At 50.7% G+C, this 22307-nt stretch overlaps 1 protein-coding gene across 6 annotated transcripts in view; it reads left to right on the top strand.

The window, feature by feature from the left end:
* Positions 1-22307, top strand: part of ABAT (4-aminobutyrate aminotransferase) — a 103174-nt gene that overhangs the window by 61836 nt on the left and 19031 nt on the right. For all 6 annotated transcript variants that reach the window (XM_058286491.2, XM_058286494.2, XM_058286492.2 and 3 more), the window contains 4 exons: positions 2670-2767; positions 5346-5375; positions 7629-7746; positions 16862-16911. In XM_058286491.2, the coding sequence (XP_058142474.1) occupies positions 2670-2767; positions 5346-5375; positions 7629-7746; positions 16862-16911 (296 nt within the window). The remainder of the gene's footprint in view (positions 1-2669; positions 2768-5345; positions 5376-7628; positions 7747-16861; positions 16912-22307) is intronic.

Genomic DNA, 22307 nt, shown 5'->3' with positions numbered 1-22307 from the left:
CTGCTAAGTGCCTCTTTTCCCAGTACTTCCACTTCCAAATCCCTCAAGAAACCTGATAGCTGCCATGCAGAGGCTACGGTCAAAACGTTTTCTGGAGAAAGGAAGGGTGGACTGTGTATCCTCATTTGGGAATAGCTTCGAAGTTTTCCCTTTCCCCATTTCTGGAAACAAAGCAAGTTCAGCACTGGTGTACTAGTCAGCCCGAGGGTTGCTGATGCAATATACCCGAAGTCTGTTGGCTTTTATAAAGGGTCTTTATTTGGGGTAGAAGCTTACAGTTACCAGGCCATTAAGCATGAGTTACTTCCCTCACCAAAGTCTGTTGCCACATGTTGAGCAAGACGGCTGCGACATCTGCCAAGGGTTCAGGCCTCCTGGGCTCCTCTCCTCCCAGGGCTTGTTTCTCTCCAGGCTCAGCTGCCCTGCTCTCTCCACAAGGCCAGCTGTAGATTATCAGGTGACCGGCTCTGTCTCTCCCTGTGGCTTGATTCTCTCTGGGTTCAGCTGATCTTCTCCTCTGTGTGCTTACTGCCCAGGCTCCAGCTCAAAACTCCCACTAACTCTTCTGCCATGTTGTTTTCTCTTGGTGAGCAAGGACTCAACCTCCTACTGAGGTGGCCCAATCAAAGCCCTAATCATCACCTGATCACGCCCAGGTACAGACCAGTTTACAGACATAATCCAATATTTCTTTTTGGAATTCATCAATAATATCAAACTGCTACAACTGGTTAAGGGCTCTTTTTATTAAAAAAATGCATCCCTGTTTTGTGCAGGTCTAGTTGGAACTGTTCTTGGCAGTAGCCCTGAGTTCTGTTCAAGGAAAAGATAAAACACTTTAGAATAAAAATTCATTAATGTTGCATGACCTTAAACTCCCTTTTAATGGAAATAAACACTTTTAGGAATTCCCTTTTCATTTCAAGATCAAACAGAAGAAAATAAAAGCTGGTTTCTTCATGCCTTAAAGTATATTTTATTTTAATTGGACTTCATGTTCTAAGGGCTATACTGCAATACATAATTCAGAAGCCTCGTTTGATTTCCAAAGCAATTTTGGAAAAGTAAGAATGAATAGCAACATGGTTTCAAACTCTTGGTTTTGTATAGATCTGAAAACTATGTGAGATGCAATGGTGAAAATAACTACCTCTCTGGGTCATATAAAAATGAAATGATATGAAGTGTCTACTGATTCCTTGGTTTGACACAGTTATAGTAACTCAAATAAGAAGAACTGATGTTTCCCAAACTACCAGATATGGTGCCAGGAAGTTAGGCAATGACATAGAAGACTTTCTAGTGATTAGCAATTGTAAACCATCACACACTTATCTTGGATTCACCATAGAGTTCTTTCATCCATGAGTTAATAAATCTTCCCTTTGCATTGCAGGAACATGATGAGCTAAAAAGCCCTGTGGGGGTAGCCTGGGAAAGCAAACACCCTTTACAAGGTTATCCCTAGCAAAAATGTGAAACAATGCTCTCTGCCTGGAGGAGGCTGCCCCAAATTGTGATGTGTATTTCCATCTTTCCCATTTCTCAGCAGCTCTGTTCTTTCCCCCATTCCCTAATGAATTCTTTTTACTGGCCTAACTAAAAAAAAAAAAAGTGAAACAAGCTTCAAACAAATGACTTACAACTAAGTTGTTTTTTTTTTAACTCAAATTGTCTCTCAGTCAAGGTCCCCTGAATTTAGAAATTTAATCTGATTTTTCACATACGCCTCAGCCATGTTTCTACATCTAAAAGTGTGATACATTTGTTAAGACTGACGAGCCAATATTGTTACAGTATTACTTGTTACCACCGAGTCCATAATTCACATTTAGGCTTCCCTCTTTGCAAAAGTTGTACAGTTCTGTGGGTTTTGGCAAATGCATAATGTTCTGTATCCACCAGTACAGTACCATACAGAAGTTTCACTGCCCTAAAAATGCCCTATGTCACCTTTTCATCCCTCCCCCTGGAACTGCTGGTCTTGAACTCTCTCGGTAATTTTGCCTTTACCAGAATGTCATCATCTTTGGAATCAAACCATCTGGAGCCTTTTCAGACTGACTTCTTGCTCTGAGCAATGTGCACTTAAAATTCCTGCATGTTTTTCCCCAGCTTAGCAGCTCGTTCCTTTTTGTCACCAAATAATACCCTGCTGTACGAATTACCAGTTTGTTTTTCCATTCGACCATTGAAGTACATCTTGGCTGCTGTCAATTTTTAACCATTATGAATAAAGTGCTATAAATATTCTTGTTCAGGTTTTGCATGGTCATAGGTTTTCAACTCATTTGGGTAAATACCTAAGAGCGTGATTGCTGAATTGTGTGCTAAAACTATGTTTAGCTCTGTAAGAAATGACCAGACTCCCTTACCAAGGACCTGTACCATTTTGTATTCCCACCCGCAATAATATTGTTCCTCATTATAAGGAATATTTTTGACAACCTCTGTGCACGCTGGCCCCATTGTTTTCATAGAATGAATTTTCAAAAAAATGAAATTGCTTATTTGCAAGGCAGAGGAAGTGTTGTGGGGGGTCCGTTTGGGGTGGGGTGGGCAGAGGCCCGGGCACTGCCTCTGGGGGCGGGGGGGTGTGGGGCACCTGGCACGGGAATCCTCTTCTATCCGCTGTGACCAAGGGGTCTTATCCTCTTTGCTTACGGCAGGCTCCAGACACATCAGCCAAGCTGCAGCCAAAGTTGACGTTGAATTTGATTATGACGGGCCCCTGATGAAGACGGAAGTTCCAGGGCCCAGATCTCAGGTGAGTGGAGCACACCTGAGTGGCCTGTTCTGGAAAAGAGAGAAGGGGTTCTGGGAGGCAAGCACACAGCCGAGCTCGGAGACCTGCCCTTTCAGGGGCTTCGCTGCTAGCAGTTAGGTATGGGAACGTCTTCTATTTTTTAATGTAACATTTTGTGTGATCTATGTATCATTTTTAAAAAAAGATAATAAAAGTCTTAAAAAAATAGGCCTGGGGGGAGCAGATGTAGCTCAAGTGGTTGTGCGCCGGCTTTCCACGTACGAGGTTCCAGAAAAAAAAAGAAGGCCGGGGGTCCCTAGTGCTGCATGCGGATGCCTGGGGTGAGCCACGTCATCTCTGGGAGCCTCGGATTTCCTCATCTATGAAATGGGCACAGGGTGTTTGAGGGAACGGAGGTCACTTGCGCAATGAGCAGTGTATCTTTGCATGTCAGACCTCAAAGAGGGGTCCACAAATGGAAGGCGTTTCCTCCTGCTTGTGAAATCTAGGAAGGCTCTGGCTACGGAGTCAGAATCTGTCTCTTCTCTGTTTCTCTCTCCCTGTCCCTATTATGGGAATGGTTGGGAATGCCAAACACATGTTAACTACCATTTACTCGGAACCACTCCGATTAATTAATGGTGATGTCAAGAGCACTGCGTTGGGTAGTGGATTTGGCTCAACTGATAGAGTGTCCGTCGACCACATGGGAGGTCCAAGGTTCAAACCCTGGGCCTCCTGACCTGTGTGGAGCTGGCCCACGCGCAGTGCTGATGCGCACAAGAGGTGCTGTGCCACACAGGGGTGTCCCCAGCGTAGGGGAGCCCCACGTGCAAGGAGTGTGCCCTGCATGGAGAGCTGCCCAGGGCGAAAGAAAGTGCAGCCTGCCCAGGAATGGCGCCACACACACGGAGAGCTGATGCAGCAAGATGACACAACAAAAAAAGAGACACAGATTCCCGGTGCCACTGACAAGAATGCGAGCAGACACAGAAGAACACACAGCGAATGGACACAGAGAGCAGACAATGGGGGGGGGGAGAAATAAATATTTTTTTAAAAAAAGAGCACTATGTTGGGGAGCAGACATGGCTCGGTGATTGAGCACCTGCCTCCCACATGCAAAGTCCTGGATTCAATCCCCGGGTCCACCTAAAAAGAGAGAGAGTGCACTGTGTTCAGAAAGATTCTGAGGGTGCAAGTGGGCTCTGCAGAAGGATTTGGTGATGTACCAGCAGCGCCTCATGGATGCAGAAGGGAAGAGTGGCCAAATGTGAGCTGTGTATCTGCTCTCCCCAGCTGGCCAGAGGAGGCAGGTTAGTGTTCAGCTTTCGGGGCTTTCCAGGAGGTTGCAGCCTTTTCTACCTTCTCTACCACGCCTCCTAACACGGGCCACCTGGCTCACCCGTCTCCATTGTTTTCACCCAGTCCTGAGATGCGTTGGCGTTTATTGCTCGGGTATCCAGAGTCCACTGGGGGCTGGGTGGGCGCTCTGTCCCGGGCAGCGGCGTGGCGGGCTGGGGTACCTGGGCTGACTGGCTCTGCTCCACGTACCTCGTCCCCCAGCGCGCTGGGCTGGACTTGTTCGCCAGGCGATGGCCGAGGTGCAGAGCAGCAGGAGGAGAGCACGCTGGGTCGGCGGACGCCCGGGCTCCACTGGCCCACCACCACTTCCACCGCGTTCTGTCGGCCAAGCGGGTGACACGGCTGAGCCCGGGGTGGAGGGTGGTAGAGGGTGTCACTGAGAGCGGGCGAACAAGGTCATTTTACGTGGCATAGGGCATAGACTCCGGGTGGATGAAGAAGTGGAGCCGTTCCTGCACCTCACCAGAGGTGATCCAAAAAAAGGAATTCAAAACAATACTATCTACCATAGCATTAAAAAAAGAAAAGTCAAATGCCTTGGATTTGATCTTTTTTTTTTTAAGATTTATTTATTTATTTATTTCCCCTCCCCCCCCCCGCCCCAGTTGTCTGTTCTCTGTGTCTGTTTGCTGCGTGTTCTTCTTTGTCCACTTCCATTGTTATCAGTGGTACCAGGAATCTGTTTCTTTTTGTTGCGTCATCTTGTTACGTCAGCTCTCCATGTGTGCGGTGCCATTCCTGGGCAAGCTGTACTTTCTTTTGCGCTGGGCAGCTCTCCTTAAGAGGCGCACTCCTTGCGCGTGGTACTCCCCTACACGGGGGACACCCCTGCGTGGCATGGCACTCCCTGCACGCATCAGCACTGCACATGGGCCAGCTCCACACGGGTCAAGGAGGCCCAGGGTTTGAACCGCAGACCTCCCAAGTGGTAGACGGACGCCCTAACCACTGGGCCAAGTCCGCTTCCCTTGGATTTGATCTTGAAGCAAAAGGAGGAGGACGTTGCCAAAGGAGCGTATGCTCGTCTAGGCAAGGGGCATGGTAGGTGGAGCGCAGGCAGGCGCGGCATTCCGGAGAGTCGTTGGGTGGCTGAGCCCCTGGAGGGAGAGACTCTGGGTGAAGCTGCAAGGTTGGGGCCAGATCATCGCTAGGTTTGGAAAGACATGGAAGATTTTTAAGCTGTTTTGGCAAGAGTGTTTCCGGTGCTATATAATGTCTTTGTTCTCTCCTGCAGGAGTTAATGAAACAGCTGAACATAATTCAGGTAAGTGGGGTTGAGGCAGCCTTCATTCCAGAACTTCTGTGTTAGAGGGTGGCTGGGGGACACTACTGCTTAAACTGGGCTGGCTCTTTTCTTAAAAAATTGTAGTTGACTTTTTCCTAATCCCTTTTTCCAGTTTCCCTCCTGATTTCTTCTTTTATCCGTTGGTGATTTATGAGTGTTAATTTCCATGTCTTTGTGAATTTCCCAAATTTCTTTCTGTTATTGGTTTCTAACTTCATTCCATTATGGTTGGAACATATTTTGTATGATTTCAGTCCCTTTAAAAAGCTTTTTTATGGCCTATGGTCTGTCGTGGAAAATGTCCCATAGGTTTTTAAGAAGAACGTAGACATGCTTATTCTGGAGGTGTTGACAGATACGTAATAGGTCTAGCTGGTTTCGAGTGTTGATCCAGTCTTCTCATTCGCTATTGATCTTCTGTCTTGTTGGTCCGTCCATTACTGAAAACAGAAATATTGAAGTCTCCAAATACTATTGTTGAATTTTCTGTTTTTCCCTTTAATTTGTCACCTTTCCTTCATGTATTTTTGTTTTTTTGTTTTTGTTTTTGTTTTTTTTTTTTAAGATTTATTTTTTTTAATTTATTTAATTCCCCTCCCCTCCCCCGGTTGTCTGTGTTCTGTGTGTTTTTGCTGCGTCTTGTTTCTTTCTCCACTTCTGTTGTCGTCAGCGGCACGGGAAGTGTGGGCGGCGCCATTCCTCAGCAGGCTGCTCCCTCCTTCGCGCTGGGCGGCTCTCCTTAATGGGTGCACTCCTTGCGTGTGGGGCTCCCCTACGCGGGGGACAGCCCTTTGTGACACGGCACTCCTTGCGCGCATCAGCACTGCGCATGGGCCAGCTCCACATGGGTCAAGGAGGCCCGGGGCTTGAACCGCGGACCTCCCATATGGTAGACGGACGCCCTAACCACTGGACCAAAGTCCATTTCCCTCCTTCATGTATTTTTGAACTTCATTGTTTACAATAGTCATATCTTCTTGGCGGATTGACCCCTTTATCATTATAAAATGTCTCTATCTCTAGTAACATTTTTTTTGTTGTTAGCCATTCCAGCTTTCATATAGTTGCTGAATCTTTTTCCTTCCTTTTACTTTCCACTTGTCTCTTTGAATTTAAATGTTTCTGTGGTAGACAGTGTATTAGTCAGCCAAAGGGGTGCTGATGCAAAATACCAGAAATTGGTTGGTTTTTATAAAGGGTATGTATTTGGAGTAGGAGCTTACTGATACCGGGCCATAAAGCATAAGTTACTTCCCTCACCAAAGTCTATTTTCACATGTTGGAGCAAGATGGCTTCTGATGTCTGCGAGCGTTCAGGCTTCCTGGGTTCCTCTCTTTCCAGGGCTTGCTTCTTTCCAGGCTTAGGGTTCCTCTCCTCCTGGGGCTTGAGCTTAAGGCTTCAGCATCCAACTCCAACATCAAAACTCCAATATCAAAAGCCCTTAACTCTGTCCTTTGCCATGCCTTTTATCTGTGAGTCCCCACTGCCAAAGGGTGGGGATTCAACACCCTATTGGCACAAGACGTTTACATAATTACTTAATCAAGTAAACCTATGAATCCAATATACTCTAATATGCTCATAGGAAAAGATCAGTTTACAACCATAATCCAATATTTCTTTTGGGAATTCATCAATAATATCAAACTGCTACAGACAACATATAGTTGAATGTTGTTTTTCGATCCAGTCTGACAATCTCTCTGCCTTTTGGTTGGATTATTTAACCCATTCACATTTAATGTTGTTACTGATTTTGTTGTGTTTATGTCTGCCACTAACTTTTTGTTCTCTCTCTGTCTCATGTCTTTTTTGTTCTTCCATTCTTTTACTGTTGTCTTTTGCATTAAGTGGACATTTTCTAGGGTAACCTTTTAATTCTTCTGATGAATTTCTTTTTTCTTAGTTATTTTCTTAATAATTACTTCAGGGCTTACAATTTACATCTTACTTTAGAAACTACTTGATATTTGTATCTAAAACTTTTTAATTGTAATATATAATTGATAAAGAAAAATTCCTGAGATACAAATTCCCAGCATAATGAACTATTATTAAGCAAACCACTCGTTCACTTACCTTCGGCACTAAGGATAACGTTACCAGCACCCCCATATGTCCATAGAATGGGCAGGGCATGGTTTGCTTTACTAGTTCAAGCTTAATCCTGGAAGACTGAGAATCTTGGGGACTGCAGCAAGCCTGAGTCCATCTCTCTTCTTTCCCTAAAGAATGCAGAGGCTGTGCATTTTTTCTGCAATTATGAAGAGAGCCGAGGCAACTACCTGGTCGATGTGGATGGCAACCGGATGTTGGATCTTTATTCCCAGATCTCCTCTGTCCCCATAGGTAAGAGCTGCAAAAATCTGTCCTTGAGTGTGGCCTCACTCTGCCCTTTAGTCATTGCCACCCCGGCTTTCGATGCTGCTCCCGGCGGGCACCTCCCTGGCGTGGGGGGTGGGGGGGGCACGAGGGCAGGTACTATTTGGCAGTCCCATCAAGGAACAACCCTGTGTCGACAGTCTCCTGCAGCTCACCACATCTACTTCCAAAACCCTACAGGGCACTAAATGTGTATTACTGTCCCTGCTTTTCAGATAGGTAAGCAGAGCTTGGAGAGATCAGGTAGCTTACAGAGGAGATGTAGCAAGAGTGTGAACCAGGTCTGTGGGGCCACATGTGCACGACGACAGGTGTCTCGGTTAAGGGTCCCTCAGAGCCGAGCTGGAGGCAGGGAATCTTGTGCAGGTGGTTTATCGAGGGAGAGCTCTCAGGAGAGGGTGAGTGGGGAGGTGCGGAAGGGGAGGCAGTCTCAGCTAGCCAGGTAGCTTCCTCCCGACCTGAAGCCGGGCTTGCGCCCCAGAGGCAAAGGGGCTGGCCTCTATGGGCCCCTGGGCCCGGTGGTCACTGCTTGTCACCTGCCAGAGGGGATGCGTGTGTGGTCTCCTGGGGAAAGCGGCTTCCATTTGCCAGGGACGGAGGCAGCAGGAGGCGTGGGCAGCCAGTGTCCATGGGCGGGGGGGCTGGGAGCCCCTACCCAGCGAGGCAGCACCAGCCTGACCGGCTCTGCAGGGCAGCTCTCCGCTCTAGAGGGCACAGCAGCCCCTGGCAGAGGCAGGGCTCGCCGGCGACGCAGGCAGCTGCTCTTTGCAGCTTGGGCGGTTCAAGCGTCCTTGCTTAACGGAGCCCCACTGCGTTTAGTGTCCGTTGGCCGGGTCTCCGATGAAGCCTGTGCCTTCACCTTGGCAATGCAGGTTTGGCTCCTGCGCAGGACCCCGGGGTCGCCTCCTGGGACGCCCGCCTTGCTCACCTCTCCTCCGGCTCTCTCCGGCCCGTCTCCTGCAGCCTACCTCTCATTCCCCATTAAGACACCGTGAGCCAGTGAGCGGATGGAGGACTCATTCACTTTGGGAAGTCCGTCATTCAGGGGTGTCTTGGCTTTGGAAGGCATTTCCGATTCAAGGATTTACAAAAGCCTTTCTCCCTTTTGCGTCAGAGTGGAAGGGACATGCTGGCGGGTTAGGCCAGGCTGGCCCCAAATCCCACGTCCACCTCGTATCAGCAGCGGGCCTGGGGGCCACTCTCGCCCCAGCCACTCCTCCACCCCCTGCCGTGCCCCCCTCCCCCAGCTCCACAGTCAGAATCCCCAGCCAGAGTGTAGACGGATCACAGGCAGCAGTTGTCGAATGAAGAAAAAGTTTCCTCTGGCCATCCCTTTTCCCACGTCTGTAGTCTTTGAGATAACTTTTTTAAAGCAAATAATTATTGGGAATATACTGTGTGCCTGGCATATTAAGAGCCTTTTACATTCTCTCATTAAATCCCAACAGCCCTGTAACACTGGGTTGTTTGATATCACGGTCCAAACCTGGAGGCAGCAGGGTTTGCCCAGTGTGAACTCAGCCCGAGGGGCAGTTTGCCTCCTAAACTTCTTGTTATTAATGCTTTTCTCCTCCATCAGAAGCCAGTAAGACAAGCTGCCTCGTGGGCAGTGAGATTTCCCTGGAACGGGCTTATCTACGGAGGCAGAAAAGTCCTAAACCCCCAGGCAGCTTGACAGAGAGCCAGAGCCAAGACTTTTGTCCAGAACGCAGCCGGAAGGGCCCCTGGAGAAACGCAGAGAGCCTTCCTGGAGGGATGATGAGTCCTGGCCTTGGGCCCAGCAGTCCCTTTAGTTGGGGGGTGGGCAGGGCTATGTCAACTACTTCCCCCCCCCCCCCCCCCCCCCCGTGTTCTCCCCACTTCAGCACCCCAGTCCAGCCTCCCTGTAGCGCACGGTGAAACCACAAGGGTTTTCCAGGTTCTCTCACTTTTTAAAAACAGCTTTTTAAAAGTGTGAAATAATTTTAAACTTATACAACAGTTGCAAAAATAATGCAAACCCCAACCTACCCCCAGCCCCTCAGATGCCAGACCCACCAATTTTAACATTTTGCCGTCTTTGCCATATCATTCCATGTATCTGTTTTGTGATAATTGGAAAACAGTTTGCACACGTTATGATCCTTGTGTAATTCTCTTCCCACTACATTTCCTATGATCAAGGATATTCATTTATGTAATCCCCTTAAGTGTAATTATCAAGTTCAAGAAATTTATCATTGATATAAAGCTTACATTCTATATGCTAATGTTTTCTTATGTCCCAATAATGTCCTTTTGATCCTTCTCTCCTGCATTCTTAGATCCCATCCAGAATCATGTGCTGCATTTGTTTGTCATTATCTCTTTAGTTTTCTTCCTTTCTTATTTAATTGTGGAAACACATGCAACATAATCTTCCCATCCAACACTTCCCAAGTTTATCACTCAGTGGGATTAATCGCATTCACAAATGTTGCAGAACCCCCATCGCCATCCATTACTAGAACTGTCCACCCCAAAGAGAAACTCTATACTCATTTTACATTAACTTCCCATTGTCTCTGCACCCCTACTCCGGTAACTTATACTCTGCTTTCTGTCTCTGTGAATTTGCATATTTCTGACATATTTTGGGGACTTACATATAGCATCTTAAGTCTCTAACAATTGTGTTTCCTTTTATACCACCTTAATGTGAATAGTAGAAACAAACTATGTTCCTATACCCCTCTGCCACCCTACCTTTATATATCCTTGTCACAAATGACAAGTTTATACATTAAGTCCAAAACTGCTGTTCTAGCATTACCTTTTATGCGTTTGCCTTTTAGATTGTATAGGAAGTAAAAAGTGGAATCACCAACCAAAAATACAATAGTACTAGCATTTCTATTAATATTTACCCATGTCATTTCCCTTACCAGAGGTGTTTTATTTTTTCATTCGGCTTCAATCTATTATCTATTGTCTTTTCCACTGAACCTGCAGAACTCTCTTTAGTATCTCTCACGGGGCTGATCTAGTGGTGACAAACTTCCTTGGTTTTTGTATCTGGGAATGTCTTAATCTCTCCCTCATTTTTTGAAAGAGTTTCCCTGAGTATAGAATTTTTAGTTGGCAGTTTTTTGCTAGTAGCACTTTAAATATGCCATCCCACTGCCTTCTTGCCTCCCTGGTTTCTGATGAGAAATCAGCGCTTAATCTCATTGAGGCTCCCCGGTGTGTAGCATGTTGCTTCTTTTTTGCAGCTTTAGAATTCTCTCTTTGTCTTTGGCATTTGACAATTTGATTAAAACGTGGCACAGTATGTTAGGTTTAACCTGTTTGGAGTTCACTGAGCGTCATGGAAGGATATTTTCAGCTGTGGAAGTTTTCAGCCATCATTTCTCTGAATATTCTCTCTGTCTTTCTCCTGCTCTCTGGATCTCCCACACACATGTATTATTTCACTTGATGAGGTCCCACAGGCCTCAGGCTCTGTTCGCTTTTCTGCATTCTTTCTGCTTCGCAGACTGAATGATGATGCTCTTATTGTGAAGCTCACTGATTTCTTTCTCCTGCCAGCTCCAATCCACTGTTGAACCTTATAGGGAATTCTTCATTTCTCTTACTGTGGACTTCAGCTCTGTTTAGTTCCTTTTCATCATTTCCACCTCTCTATTATCTCTTTCTGTTCATCTTTTGTTTTCCTGGTTTCCTTTAGTTCCTTTCCCCTGTTTTCCTTTAGCTCGTTGAGTATATTTAGGACCATTTTTTAAAAGTTTTTGTCTGGACTGTCCCAGGTCTGCTCCTCCTCACTGATGGTTTCTCATGCTTTCATCTTCTCCTCTGCCTGGGCCATGACTTTCTGTTCCTTTATATGTTTGGTAATCTTTTATTAAAACCTGGATATTTTTATCCTTTCAAGTGTTATCACTGGAATTTAGACTGTGGCTTCTGTTCCTTAAGCTGGTTACCAGCTAGTGTCCTGACAAGCTTTCCTTGAATGCCAGGAACAAAGAAAGAAAGAAAGAAAGAAAGAAAGTCTTTCCCAGTCTTTGCAGACTGACCTCTGTGAGTGTTCTCCTCCAGGGCTTAACAACTTCAGAGAACAGCCCCAGGCCAAAGGATGGGGCCTCCCTGGTGCTTTCTGGGTGTACACATGCGTGGGGTCTAACACGTGGGTAAGAATGGCCCTTCTGTCCCAGGAAGCAGGTTCCTACAGTCCAGGCTCTGCACTGCACATCCATGACAGCAACCCCTGGCCCAGGCAGCCAACTCGACTGCCCTCCCGCAGCGTTTCGAGGAGCGCTCTGAGCCCCTTCTACACGCAGGGCAAGTGCTGGGACAGGGAGTCCCTCAGGCCACCCCCGGGCAGTTGGGCCAGACGTCCAGCTCCCAGCATGTGCACGAGGGCTGCTCTGCTCCCAACAGAACCAGGACCAGGGATGCACACTGGGGGCGGGGACTGGCTGTGCGCCAATCCAGTGAGGGCTGGAGGGGCCAGCAGGGCGCCAGGAGGCCCTACGGCTCGCAGGGGGCCTTTGTCTTGATGCAGGGCTCACCCGTTACTGCAGTCCTTTGACTGTTTTCTGAAGCTCTGAGAAAGCTGTTTCTGCCAGTTCTTGCGGCTGTTCAAAACTTCTGCTGGGAGCTGGGGAGCACAGACCCCTCCCGCATCTCATGCCACCATCTTCATCTGGGCATGGCCCTGTTCCAGTCTACGGAAGAGAAAGTCTTCCCGCGTCCACAATACCTGCCTGTGTCCACCTCTGCTTATCTATTCCGGGAAAGAGCAGTCCCAGGCTCAGAGCCTCAGGCAGGTGAACTAAAGATTGTTTCCCCTGGAGTCAACTTCTAACCACAGTGATTGAAAGGCGCTTTTCTAAGTACATTTCTTTACACTCAGAGGTGACTTGGTTTAAAGAAAACAGAAGATGAAAGTGTGTGATGTGAGACCTGGAGTTTTTCTCCAGAGTCTACTTGCTGCACCAAGATGTGTTGATTAATCTTTTCTCACATAAAACAGTTCTGAGTTCTTGTCCACATTATCCTTTTTTCTTTTTGAGGTACTCAGCCTGGGATTGAACCCAGGACCTTGTATGTGGGAAGCCAGGGCTCAAGCACTGAGCCACATCGGCTCCTCTGAGTTGGTTTCTTCGTTTATTTGCTTGTTTGTTGTTGTTTTTGTTTTTAGGAGGCACCAGGGACTGAACCCAGGACCTCCCATGTGGGAAGCAGGTACTCAACCATGGAGCCACATCCGCTCCCCTATTCATTCTTTAATGTAGCATCTACTGACCCAGATACTTGGCCCTTCCCCTTGAATAGCTGACATTCTGGTCTTCTGACCCCAGTGCCTCCCTCCACCCTGGAAACTTGGTCTTCCGCAGGGGTTGTTTTCAGGATTAGCAAGAATATGCAGAAAGCCCCAGCACATAGTAGATGCTCAGTACATGGAAACACCTGTTTTAAAGGAGGAGAGCAGCTGTACTGCACAACACTGGAGCTAGAACATCCGGAGTTCAAATCCTGCCTCTGTGATAAACTAGCCCCCATGCTCCTTAATCTCCTCACCTCTTTCTCCCCATCTGCATTACTGAGCTGGTGATGCCGCACTCACAGGATTGCTGGCAGGATTAAACGAGATGATGCACATAGAGCACTCAGCACAGAGCCAGGCACAGAGTACGTGCTCAGTGCCTGGGGACTGTAATCACTGTATATTTTTTGTATTCATTCATTGGGCACACAGGCTTCAACGAGCTCCAGTCCGGTTGGAGAGACAGCCAGGTCAAGCAGAGTGCTGGGCAGTACATGTTCAATACTGAACGGTGGAAGAGACAGAAATGCCGGGAGGGGTGAGCGGAGGGAGAGAAAGGAAAGAGGGTGTCGCAGCCAACGTCTTCAGAGAAGCCCCAGAAAACAAACTCGCTCGAGTCTAACATGACTGCAGTGTCAGCCTGATGGATTAGCTCTCTAGAAAACAAAACAGAACATTTATTTTAATGGTTTTTGGAACACGGTCTCTTTCCCAAGCCTAAGGTCTACTCCCAACTCCCTTCTCAGCAGCAACCATTGTTTTTTGTTCTTGTTTTTTTAAACCGCAAACATTTGTTGTCTCCTCTGTTTTTTGAAGGTCAGTGTCTTAGCTTGCCAAAGGCTGCTGGTGCAGAAATGCGTTGGCTTTTATAATGGGAATTTTCTTTGGGATGCAAGCCTACAGGTCTGCAGCCATGAAATGTCCAAATCCAGGCACCATCAGAGACGCTTTCTCCCCAAAGTCAGCTACTGGCGATCCTGGTGTCCTGCCGCGTGGCGATCAGGCATGTGATGGGGCCCGTCTACCCGGCCTCCGTGGGCCCCGCCTCTGGGGCTTCAGGTGTAAGCCGTCCCGAATCCTCTCACATGGCAGGATCCAAAATGGCGGAGCTCCCTTTCCCTGTGTGTCTCCATTCACATCAGAGCCAGCCAGAGGGCGGAGTCTCAACATGAGCCACGCCTCACGATGTAGTGCAATCACAAGGATCTCACACCCACAGGAACGGATCCATTCAAAAACATAATCTTCGGGGATTCACAAAATTCTGACTGTCACAGTCAGGAGTCTGGGAGTGGCTTGCTGGGTGGCTCTGGCTCAGGATCTCTCATGAGGTTGTAGTTCATATGGTGGCCAGGACTGCATGACAGGAAGGCTTGAGTGGAACTGGGGGATCCGCTTCCAAGAAGGCTCCTTCACACGGCTGAGGCGCAGTTCCTCTCTGGTTGCAATTAGGAGGCCTCAGCTCCTTGGCACGGAGGCCTCTCTAACAGGCCGCCCGAGACTTGGAAACCAGGGAAGCAGATGTGGCTCAAGCAATTGGACTCCCTCTACCATCTGGGAGGTCCAGGGTTCCATTCCCAGGACCTCCTGGTAAAGGCAGGCTCGCCCAAGAGGAGAGCTGGCCCACGCAGAGTGCTGGCCCATGCGGAGTGCTGACCCACATGGCATGCTGGCCTGGGCGGAAGCGCTGGTGCACACGTAGTGCTGGCACAGCAAGATGATGCAACAGAAAGATATAGAGAAGAGACAATAAGAGACGCAGCAGACCAGGGAGCTGAGGTGGTGCAAGAGATTGAGCTCCTCTCTCTCACTCCAGAAGATCCCAGGATCAGTTCCTGGTGCCGCCTAAAGAGAAGATAAGCGGACACAGAAGAACATACAGAGAGCAGATAGTGAGTGCAAAATCAGTGTAGGGATGGGAATAAATAAATAAATCTTAAAAAAAAAAAGACATGGCAACTGGCTTTTCTTAGAGTGATCCAGGAGAGAGTAAGAAAGAAGCCCTGTCTTTTATGATCTGACCCCAGAAGGGGCACGCCATCATTCCTGCCATATGGTCACCTGGATTAATCATGGTGCAACGTGGGAGGGGACAAGTGTGTGAAGACCAAGAGGTGGGCGTTACTGGGGCCATCTTGGAGGCTGCCCGCCGCATCTACTGGCATCGTCCTGCAAGTCCTGTTCGGTGTCAGTGTAAGCAGTGCCCCACAGAGCTGTATTCCATGAGAGAGAACCCCGCCAAGGTTGTGAGCCTTGCAGTTGGTCACTGTGCATAGGACAGAGTGAAGCCTGCCCCTGTGTCTCCCAGAGGTCGTGGAGATGGTCGCGCCATCGTTCCCTTGGCAGAGAATCTGGGCCAGAGCCTAAATCTTCCAGCCAGACCCTGTTCTGTTCTCCTGATCTCCTCTCGTGCCTTTGCTACTGGGTCTTTCCTGAAAGCAGGCCTTGGGCGGCCAGGCCCGGCTGGGCACGACTGAATCCTAGCAGGGGTTAGAGGAGAAATGGGCACGCGGTGATGGTGGAGCTTTGCTCTGCTTGGGGCAGAGGGGCCTCCTCTCCCAGGAGAGGCAAGGCCTGGCACGGGGAGGCTTCAGTGGAGGGGAAGGGAAGGCTCAAGGCTGGGGTCAGAGAAGGGAAATTTCCTTTGCCAAGGTCAGGGAAGAAACTGTCTACGTGGCATTCGTATTTACGTAAAATAAATACATTGTTTTGGGGTTTGCACATTCGTTTCTTGTAATTGTGATTCCTATGAATGAACACCCCTGGGAAAAAAACACCACCACCAAAAATGAGATTTTTCTGGACCATCAAGACCGAGGACCATGAGCTAAGGTGACCCTTGGAGTGGTGGGACTGTGCCTGAGCCTGTCCTTCCCTCGGTAATTAGTAAGTGCTCCTGTGAACCAGAGGCTTAGCGGGTGCAGGCCCCGGGCTGGCTTTTACACCTGCCATCTACTTTAACCTTTGTTATCGGGGTAAAGAAACAGATGTGGAGACAAGCACCCATTGTTGACTGGTTTCTTCTAGACAGTTCAGGCCTACCTACACAAACATGTCTGTACCCCTTGCCTCAGCTTTTCCACTTAGCAGATCGCAGAGATAATTCTACATCAACACAAATAAATGTCTCTCCTCCTTTTCTACAGCTTCCTAGTTACACGATAAAGGTTTTCACTGTATGGGTGGGACCTTCATGTATTACGCTGGTGCCCTATTGGTGGACATTTGGCTGTTTTCAAGTTTTGAGATATTACAGATAATGTCACAGTTCAGGTACCCGTCCACAGAGCTCTTCTCACCTTCGTAGGGTACAGTGGGTGCTGGATCAAGTGGTATCTGCAGCTGGATCGGGCATGCTGCTCACAGATTGCGTCACTCACGTAGTCCCTGAGCACACTCACGTAGTCCCTGAGCAAACATGACTGACCCAGTCAGCGGACAGACAGGACCCTCCCACCATCCGTGGTGCTGGCCCACGGAACCGCTCCCCGGCCGTGGCCTTGAAATTGTGCTCCAGTCTTGCATCCGCCTCCTCTTAGGTTTGTCTCGTCCAGCAGTTTACATGCCCCATGGAGCATCAGAATGACATAGGGGATTTGTTCAAGGTCTCCGGCCCCCCATCCTGAGAGAGTCCCGAGTCAGTGGGGCTGGCCTGGGTCCAGAACCGGGGTTTTTGCCTGCAAAGGATATGAGACTCCTTGGCAGATGGAGAACATGGCAGGGTTGGAAAGGAAGGGCGTGGGCACAGGGGAACCTCGGATGCCCTGCTGGTCTCTAACTCTCCCCTCCGCCCCCCAGGTTACAGCCATCCTGCCCTCATGAAACTCATCCAACAGCCTCAGAACGTGGTAAGTCCCCCGGTCACACAGAAAAAGACCAGTCTTGGGCCTGCCGAATCAGCCTGGGGCAGCCGGTAGAGAGGGTCTCCCCGTCCTCCTTCCCCCTTCCCTTCTTCCCCCTTCCCTCCTTCCACCTCTCCTTCCTCACTCCCTCCTTCCTTTACATCTCTGACACCGATGAGTCCATGAGGCAGGTACTCCTTTTTTTTTTTATTTCTCTCCCCTTCCCCCCCCACCCCCCCACCCCCCCCGCCGTTGTCTGATCTCTCTGTCCGCTTCTGGTGGTCAGCGGCACGGGAATCTGTGTTTCTTTTTGTTGCGTCATCTTGTTGTGTCAGCTCTCCGTGTGTGTGTGGCACCATTCCTGGGCAAGCTGCACGTTTTTTCACGCTGGGTGGCTCTCCTTACGGGGCGCACTTCTTGCACGTGGGGCTCCCCTATGTGGGGGACACCCCTGCGTGGCACGGCACTCCTTGCGTGCATCAGCACTGCGAGTGGGCCAGCTCCACACAGGACAAGGAGGCCCGGGGTTTGAACCGCGGACCTCCCATCCATGTGGTAGACGGATTCCCTAACCACTGGGGGCCAAGTCCGCTTCCCAAGGCAGGTACTCTTGTTGCCCCGTTTTACAGAGAGGAAACTGAGGCATGGAGAGGTGAAGCGTCTGCCCGAGGTCACACGGCCAGTGGGGGATCTGGGCGGGGTGGCGGGATGACCAGTTCGAGGAGGGAGGGGCAGGGGGCAGGGGAGACTTCCCTGGGAGTGACCTTGGAGTGAGACCTGGAGGTGAAGGTGCTGACCGCTGAAGGCAAACCCTGTTGTGCTCAAGGAGCGGAGGTGGATGGAGGGGCTGGAGCAGGGACAGTGGGGGGGGGTCACATGAGGACCGGAGGGGTCGGCAGGGGCCAATGTGTGGTTTTTCTAGACCGCGTAGAGCAGGTCTTCTCGGCCTCGGCCCTGTGGACCTACAGGTGAATCGTCTGTTGTGGTGGCGCCATCCCGTGCACTGGAGGACCTTAGCAGCATCGCTGGCCTCCACCCACCAGGCGCCAGGAGAGCTGCCCCCTCCGCCGCCCGCCAGGCGCCAGGAGAGCTGCCCCCTCCGCCGCTGCCCCCTCCGCCGCTCACCAGGCGCCAGGAGAGCTGCCCCCTCCGCCACCCACCAGGCGCCAGGAGAGCTGCCCCCTCCGCCGCTGCCCCCTCTGCCGCCCGCCAGGCGCAGGAGAGCTGCCCTCTCTGCCGCTGCCCCCTCCGCCGCCCACCAGGCGCCAGGAGAGCTGCCCCCTCCACCACCCACCAGGCGCCAGGAGAGCTGCCCCCTCCACCGCTGCCCCCTCCGTCGCCCACCAGGCGCCAGGAGAGCTGCCCCTTCCGCCTGACACATCAGGGTTGAACTGTCTCTTCCCTTGGCCAAATGTCCCCTGCGGGGCACAGTCTCCCCCAGGCGAAAGCCCCTGCTCAGTCCTGAGAGTGGTGGGAAGCCATTGCGCAGTTATGTTCAAAGTGCACCTGCAGAAATTGGATAAATCCTGAGTCCACTGCTCCGTGAATTTTCCTGTGTAACCTAGCGTTTCCCACCTTATTTTTCACTATCGCCCACTTGAGGTGCCTTTTCAGGTATCGTTTTCCTAATTCCTTCCCTTACCATGAATTTTATTTCATTTTTTTCCTTAGGCGGTATCAGGGATTGAACCTAGGGCCTTGTACATGGGAAGCAGGCGCTCAGCCACTGAGCTACATCCACTCCCCAATGAGAGCTGGTTTTTTGTTTTTTTAGGAGGAACCAGGGATTGAACCTGGGACCTTGTACATGGGAAGCAGGTGCTCAACCATAGAGCTATATCCACTCCCCACCACTACGAATTTTTTAATTCCACAGTGTATTCGTTTTCTATTGCTGGCACAGCGAATTACCACAAATTTAGGGGCTTAAAGCAACACCCATTTATAATGTCATGATTTAGGGCATCAGGAACCCAGTGGTCTCAGCCAGGCTCTCTGCTTGGGGGTCTCACAAGGTCGAAGTCAAGATGTCAGCCAGCCTGGGCTCCTAGCTGGAGGCTCATCCCCATTGCTGGCAGAGTTCATTTCCTTCCCACGGTTTCCTCGTGGTCCCTCCATCTTCAAGCCAGCTGCCGCCGGTCAGGTCCTTCTCGCGCTTTGAACCTCCCTGACTTCCCCTTCAGCCTCTGGTTCTAAGGCCACATGTGGTTACATTGGCACACCCGGAGAATCCAGAATAATCTCCCCATCCTACCTTAATACAGTTGCAAGTCCCTTCTGCCATGTAGCAGCATCACAACTCAAAGTGGGACCATGATTCCATCTAACGCACACAGACTGTATATGTACTATACCTGTATCTGTGTTTTATACATGAAAAAAGTTTGATTTTCACACACACATATACACGTTTTGAACCCCAGTTGAAAATGCATGAATTATTACCAGTACTTAGAACAAGGAGTTCCCTTTTGGTCCCCTGCTCAGTCACTGTCCTCCCAACCCAGGGTAAACTACTCCCCTGGTTTTTAAAAAATTAATTGGTTTATTTATTTATTTTTATTTCTCTGCCCTTCCCTTCCATGGTCTGCTGTCTGCGTGCATTTGCTATGTGTTCTTCTGTGTCCACTTGCATTATCTGGCAGCACTGGGAAACTGTGTCTCTTTTTTGTTGCGTCATCTTGCTGTGTCAGCTCTCTGTGTGTGCTGCGCCACTCGTGGGCGGGCTGCACTTTCTTCACCTGGGGTGGCTCTCCTGGCGGGGTACATTCCTTGTGGGACACCCCTATGCGGGGCCCCCCTGCTTGGCCTGGCACTCCTTGCACGCGGCAGCACTGCACGTGGGCCAGCTCACCCCATGGGCCGGGAGGCCCTGGGGATCGAGCCCTGGACCCTCCATATGGTAGACGGATGCTCTACCCGTTGAGCCACGTCCGCTTCCCTCCCCTGTTCTTTAGCGTCACACAAACAGAATCATGCCTTGCTTTATCGTGTCTGACCCGTTCACCCAAAATGGTGCCTGCTGGGCATCATGTCGAGCACAGCGTCCGCCATCTGTTCTGCTCTAGAGCGGGCCGTTGTGCGGTGCACCGCAATTTATCTTCGCCGCCACCGGTGACAGGCTTGAGCGGTTTCCAGTTGGGGCCCTACGAAGCGCACGGCAGGGAACGTTCAGATGTGTCTTTGGATGAACCCGTTTATGTGTTCTGTCGGATACAAAACCGGGCGTGGAGCGGCTGGCTGCAGTGTGTGCGTATGTGCGGCTGCGGTAGTTGCAGCAGGCAGTTTTCCAAACGCTGCACCGGCCTCCGCTCCCCGCAGCATTGGACATGGAAGGAGTTTGATTCCCAAAAAGAAAAGAAATCTAAGGAAGACACGTGGTGGTGGTGGGGGGCACTGCTTTAGGACATACCCCCATCCCCACCCCCACCCCGCCTTAAACCTTGCTTCCCTGTGAACCCAGGAATGTGAAAAGAACTGGAAGGAGCCCCTTCTCCCTCTTGGGGGCGGGGAAGCCCCGCCCGGGAAGGCTTGGGGAACGTTCTCCCCCCTCGATTAGCTGACAAGCCCGGGAGCTGCCGCCAGCGGAGCCCCGCGCCCCGAAGGTGCCTCCGAGGCCCATCTGCGCTCTGTTTGCATTCAAAGCACGCCTTTGTTTCCAAACGCTGTGCAGATCCCAGATGCCTCGGCAGTTGGTGCTGAAAAAAATGTGTCAACAAACACACTGTGCGCCTTTGCAGTGTCAACTGCCTGCCGGAGGCGGGATCGAGGGAACGAGGAGTCTGCCAAGCCCCGGGGGATTCGGGGGACGGTAGCACCCTGCCCCACTTGCCCCTGCAGGGAACCCCACTTCCTCCTCCCTGCCCCCACCCTAACCCTTACATCGCCCACGTGGGTTTTCCCAGCAGCCTCTCCCGGCAGCCCCCTGCCTCCATTCTCACCCAAAACTGCGGGTGGGAAGGAGGAGCGCCGTGCGCCCCCTCTTTCAGGTGCTCCCCAGGCCCCGCCCTGTCCAAGGCTGAGCCCTGGCCTGGCTCCCGCTGTCCTCCCCATCCTTATCCCAGTTAGTGGGTGAGGCCAGGCGCCCTTCTCGGCCTGGGATTTGACGGTGGCCCGTGCTGCCACTGGCTGTCTGGGCGCTCCGGGGCGGTGCTGGGCGCTCCTGCAGAGGCCTGGGCTGGGACTCGGTGGAGGGGGGGCGCGGTGCTGTCAGGGGCGGCTGGCTGCCACTGTCAGAAGCTCAGAGACGCGTTCCCAGCCGGGCATCGGGCTGGGGGCCCTTGGCCACAGCCTTGAGTCTTCCCAGTGCCCTCGGGCGGTGGGGATGGTATTTTACTTGCCAGGGAAAGGTTCCCAGGAGGTCACCGAAGTCCCGAGAGGGGCCTTATCAACCCTTTTGCCCCCAAATCATGTCACCTTGTAACTCCACATGTCATTACTGAAACAAGTGATTGTAAAAAAAAAATGAGGTCATGCCCCCCGCAGCTAATGTCTGGGATCCAGTTCCAGTTTCTTACTACATGCCAGGGCAATGGGTGGCGAGTGCAGTTTGCTCTCCCTGGCACCTAGGAAGGGTGTAGCATAGCAGGCCAGCCAAGCCAAGCCCGGGCTGGCCCTGGGAACCCGGCCCACCTGCAGCATCTGATCTGTCCTTCAAGGCTCAGCTCTCGCCTTATCTGTGTGCTGCGTCATCTCACCAGCCCCTTAAAGCACCTGGTGAGAAGTCTCCATTTTGCAGATGAGGACACGGAAGCTCAGAGAGGTTAAGTGACTTGCCCAAGCCCGCACAGCCACTTCCACCAAAGCCCACCCTTTTCAGGCTGCGTTTTATAGCTCCTGAGCCTGTTGGCAAGGATTCTAGAACTTGTCCTCAGTTGATTCTGCTCCCCGTTGTCCCAGATATCTTCTGTTCTTAATGTCATGCTTTGTCGAGCAAAAAGCCACCCCCACATCTCTCCCACACCCAGATACTCAGTCAGGCTGCCAGCCAGCCTGGCCGTCTCCCCGCTACCAGTGACAGCAGTTTGCTTCTACCTTGTTCTCATCATATGCCTCATTGCTTAGGAGCCCCAAGAAAAGCTCAGAGCCAGAGAGAAAAGCTCCCGAAATGCCCTTCGAGGCCAGCCAGGGTCTGAGTGCGGACATAATCCCGTCAGCAAACCCGAGTTTGAATCATGGTCCTACCCCTGCCTGTCTGGAGGTGCCCTGGGACAGGTGTCAGTCTCCCCAGCACCACATGAGGGGGCTCAACTCCCTCCCCACCTCACTGCTGGAGACACACTGGGGGTCACCCAGCAGAGAAGCAGAAGCAGAGGGGAGTGGAGATAGCTCCGTGGTTGAGCGCCTGCCTCCCACACATGAGGTCCTGGGTTCGATCTCTGATACCTCCTTAAAAATATTTA

Source organism: Dasypus novemcinctus, chromosome 23, assembly GCF_030445035.2.
Source record: "Dasypus novemcinctus isolate mDasNov1 chromosome 23, mDasNov1.1.hap2, whole genome shotgun sequence".
In the NCBI taxonomy this organism is placed as follows: domain Eukaryota; kingdom Metazoa; phylum Chordata; class Mammalia; order Cingulata; family Dasypodidae; genus Dasypus; species Dasypus novemcinctus.
The sequence above is the reverse complement of the archived record's forward strand: the minus strand, read 5'-3'. Positions and strand labels throughout refer to the sequence as shown.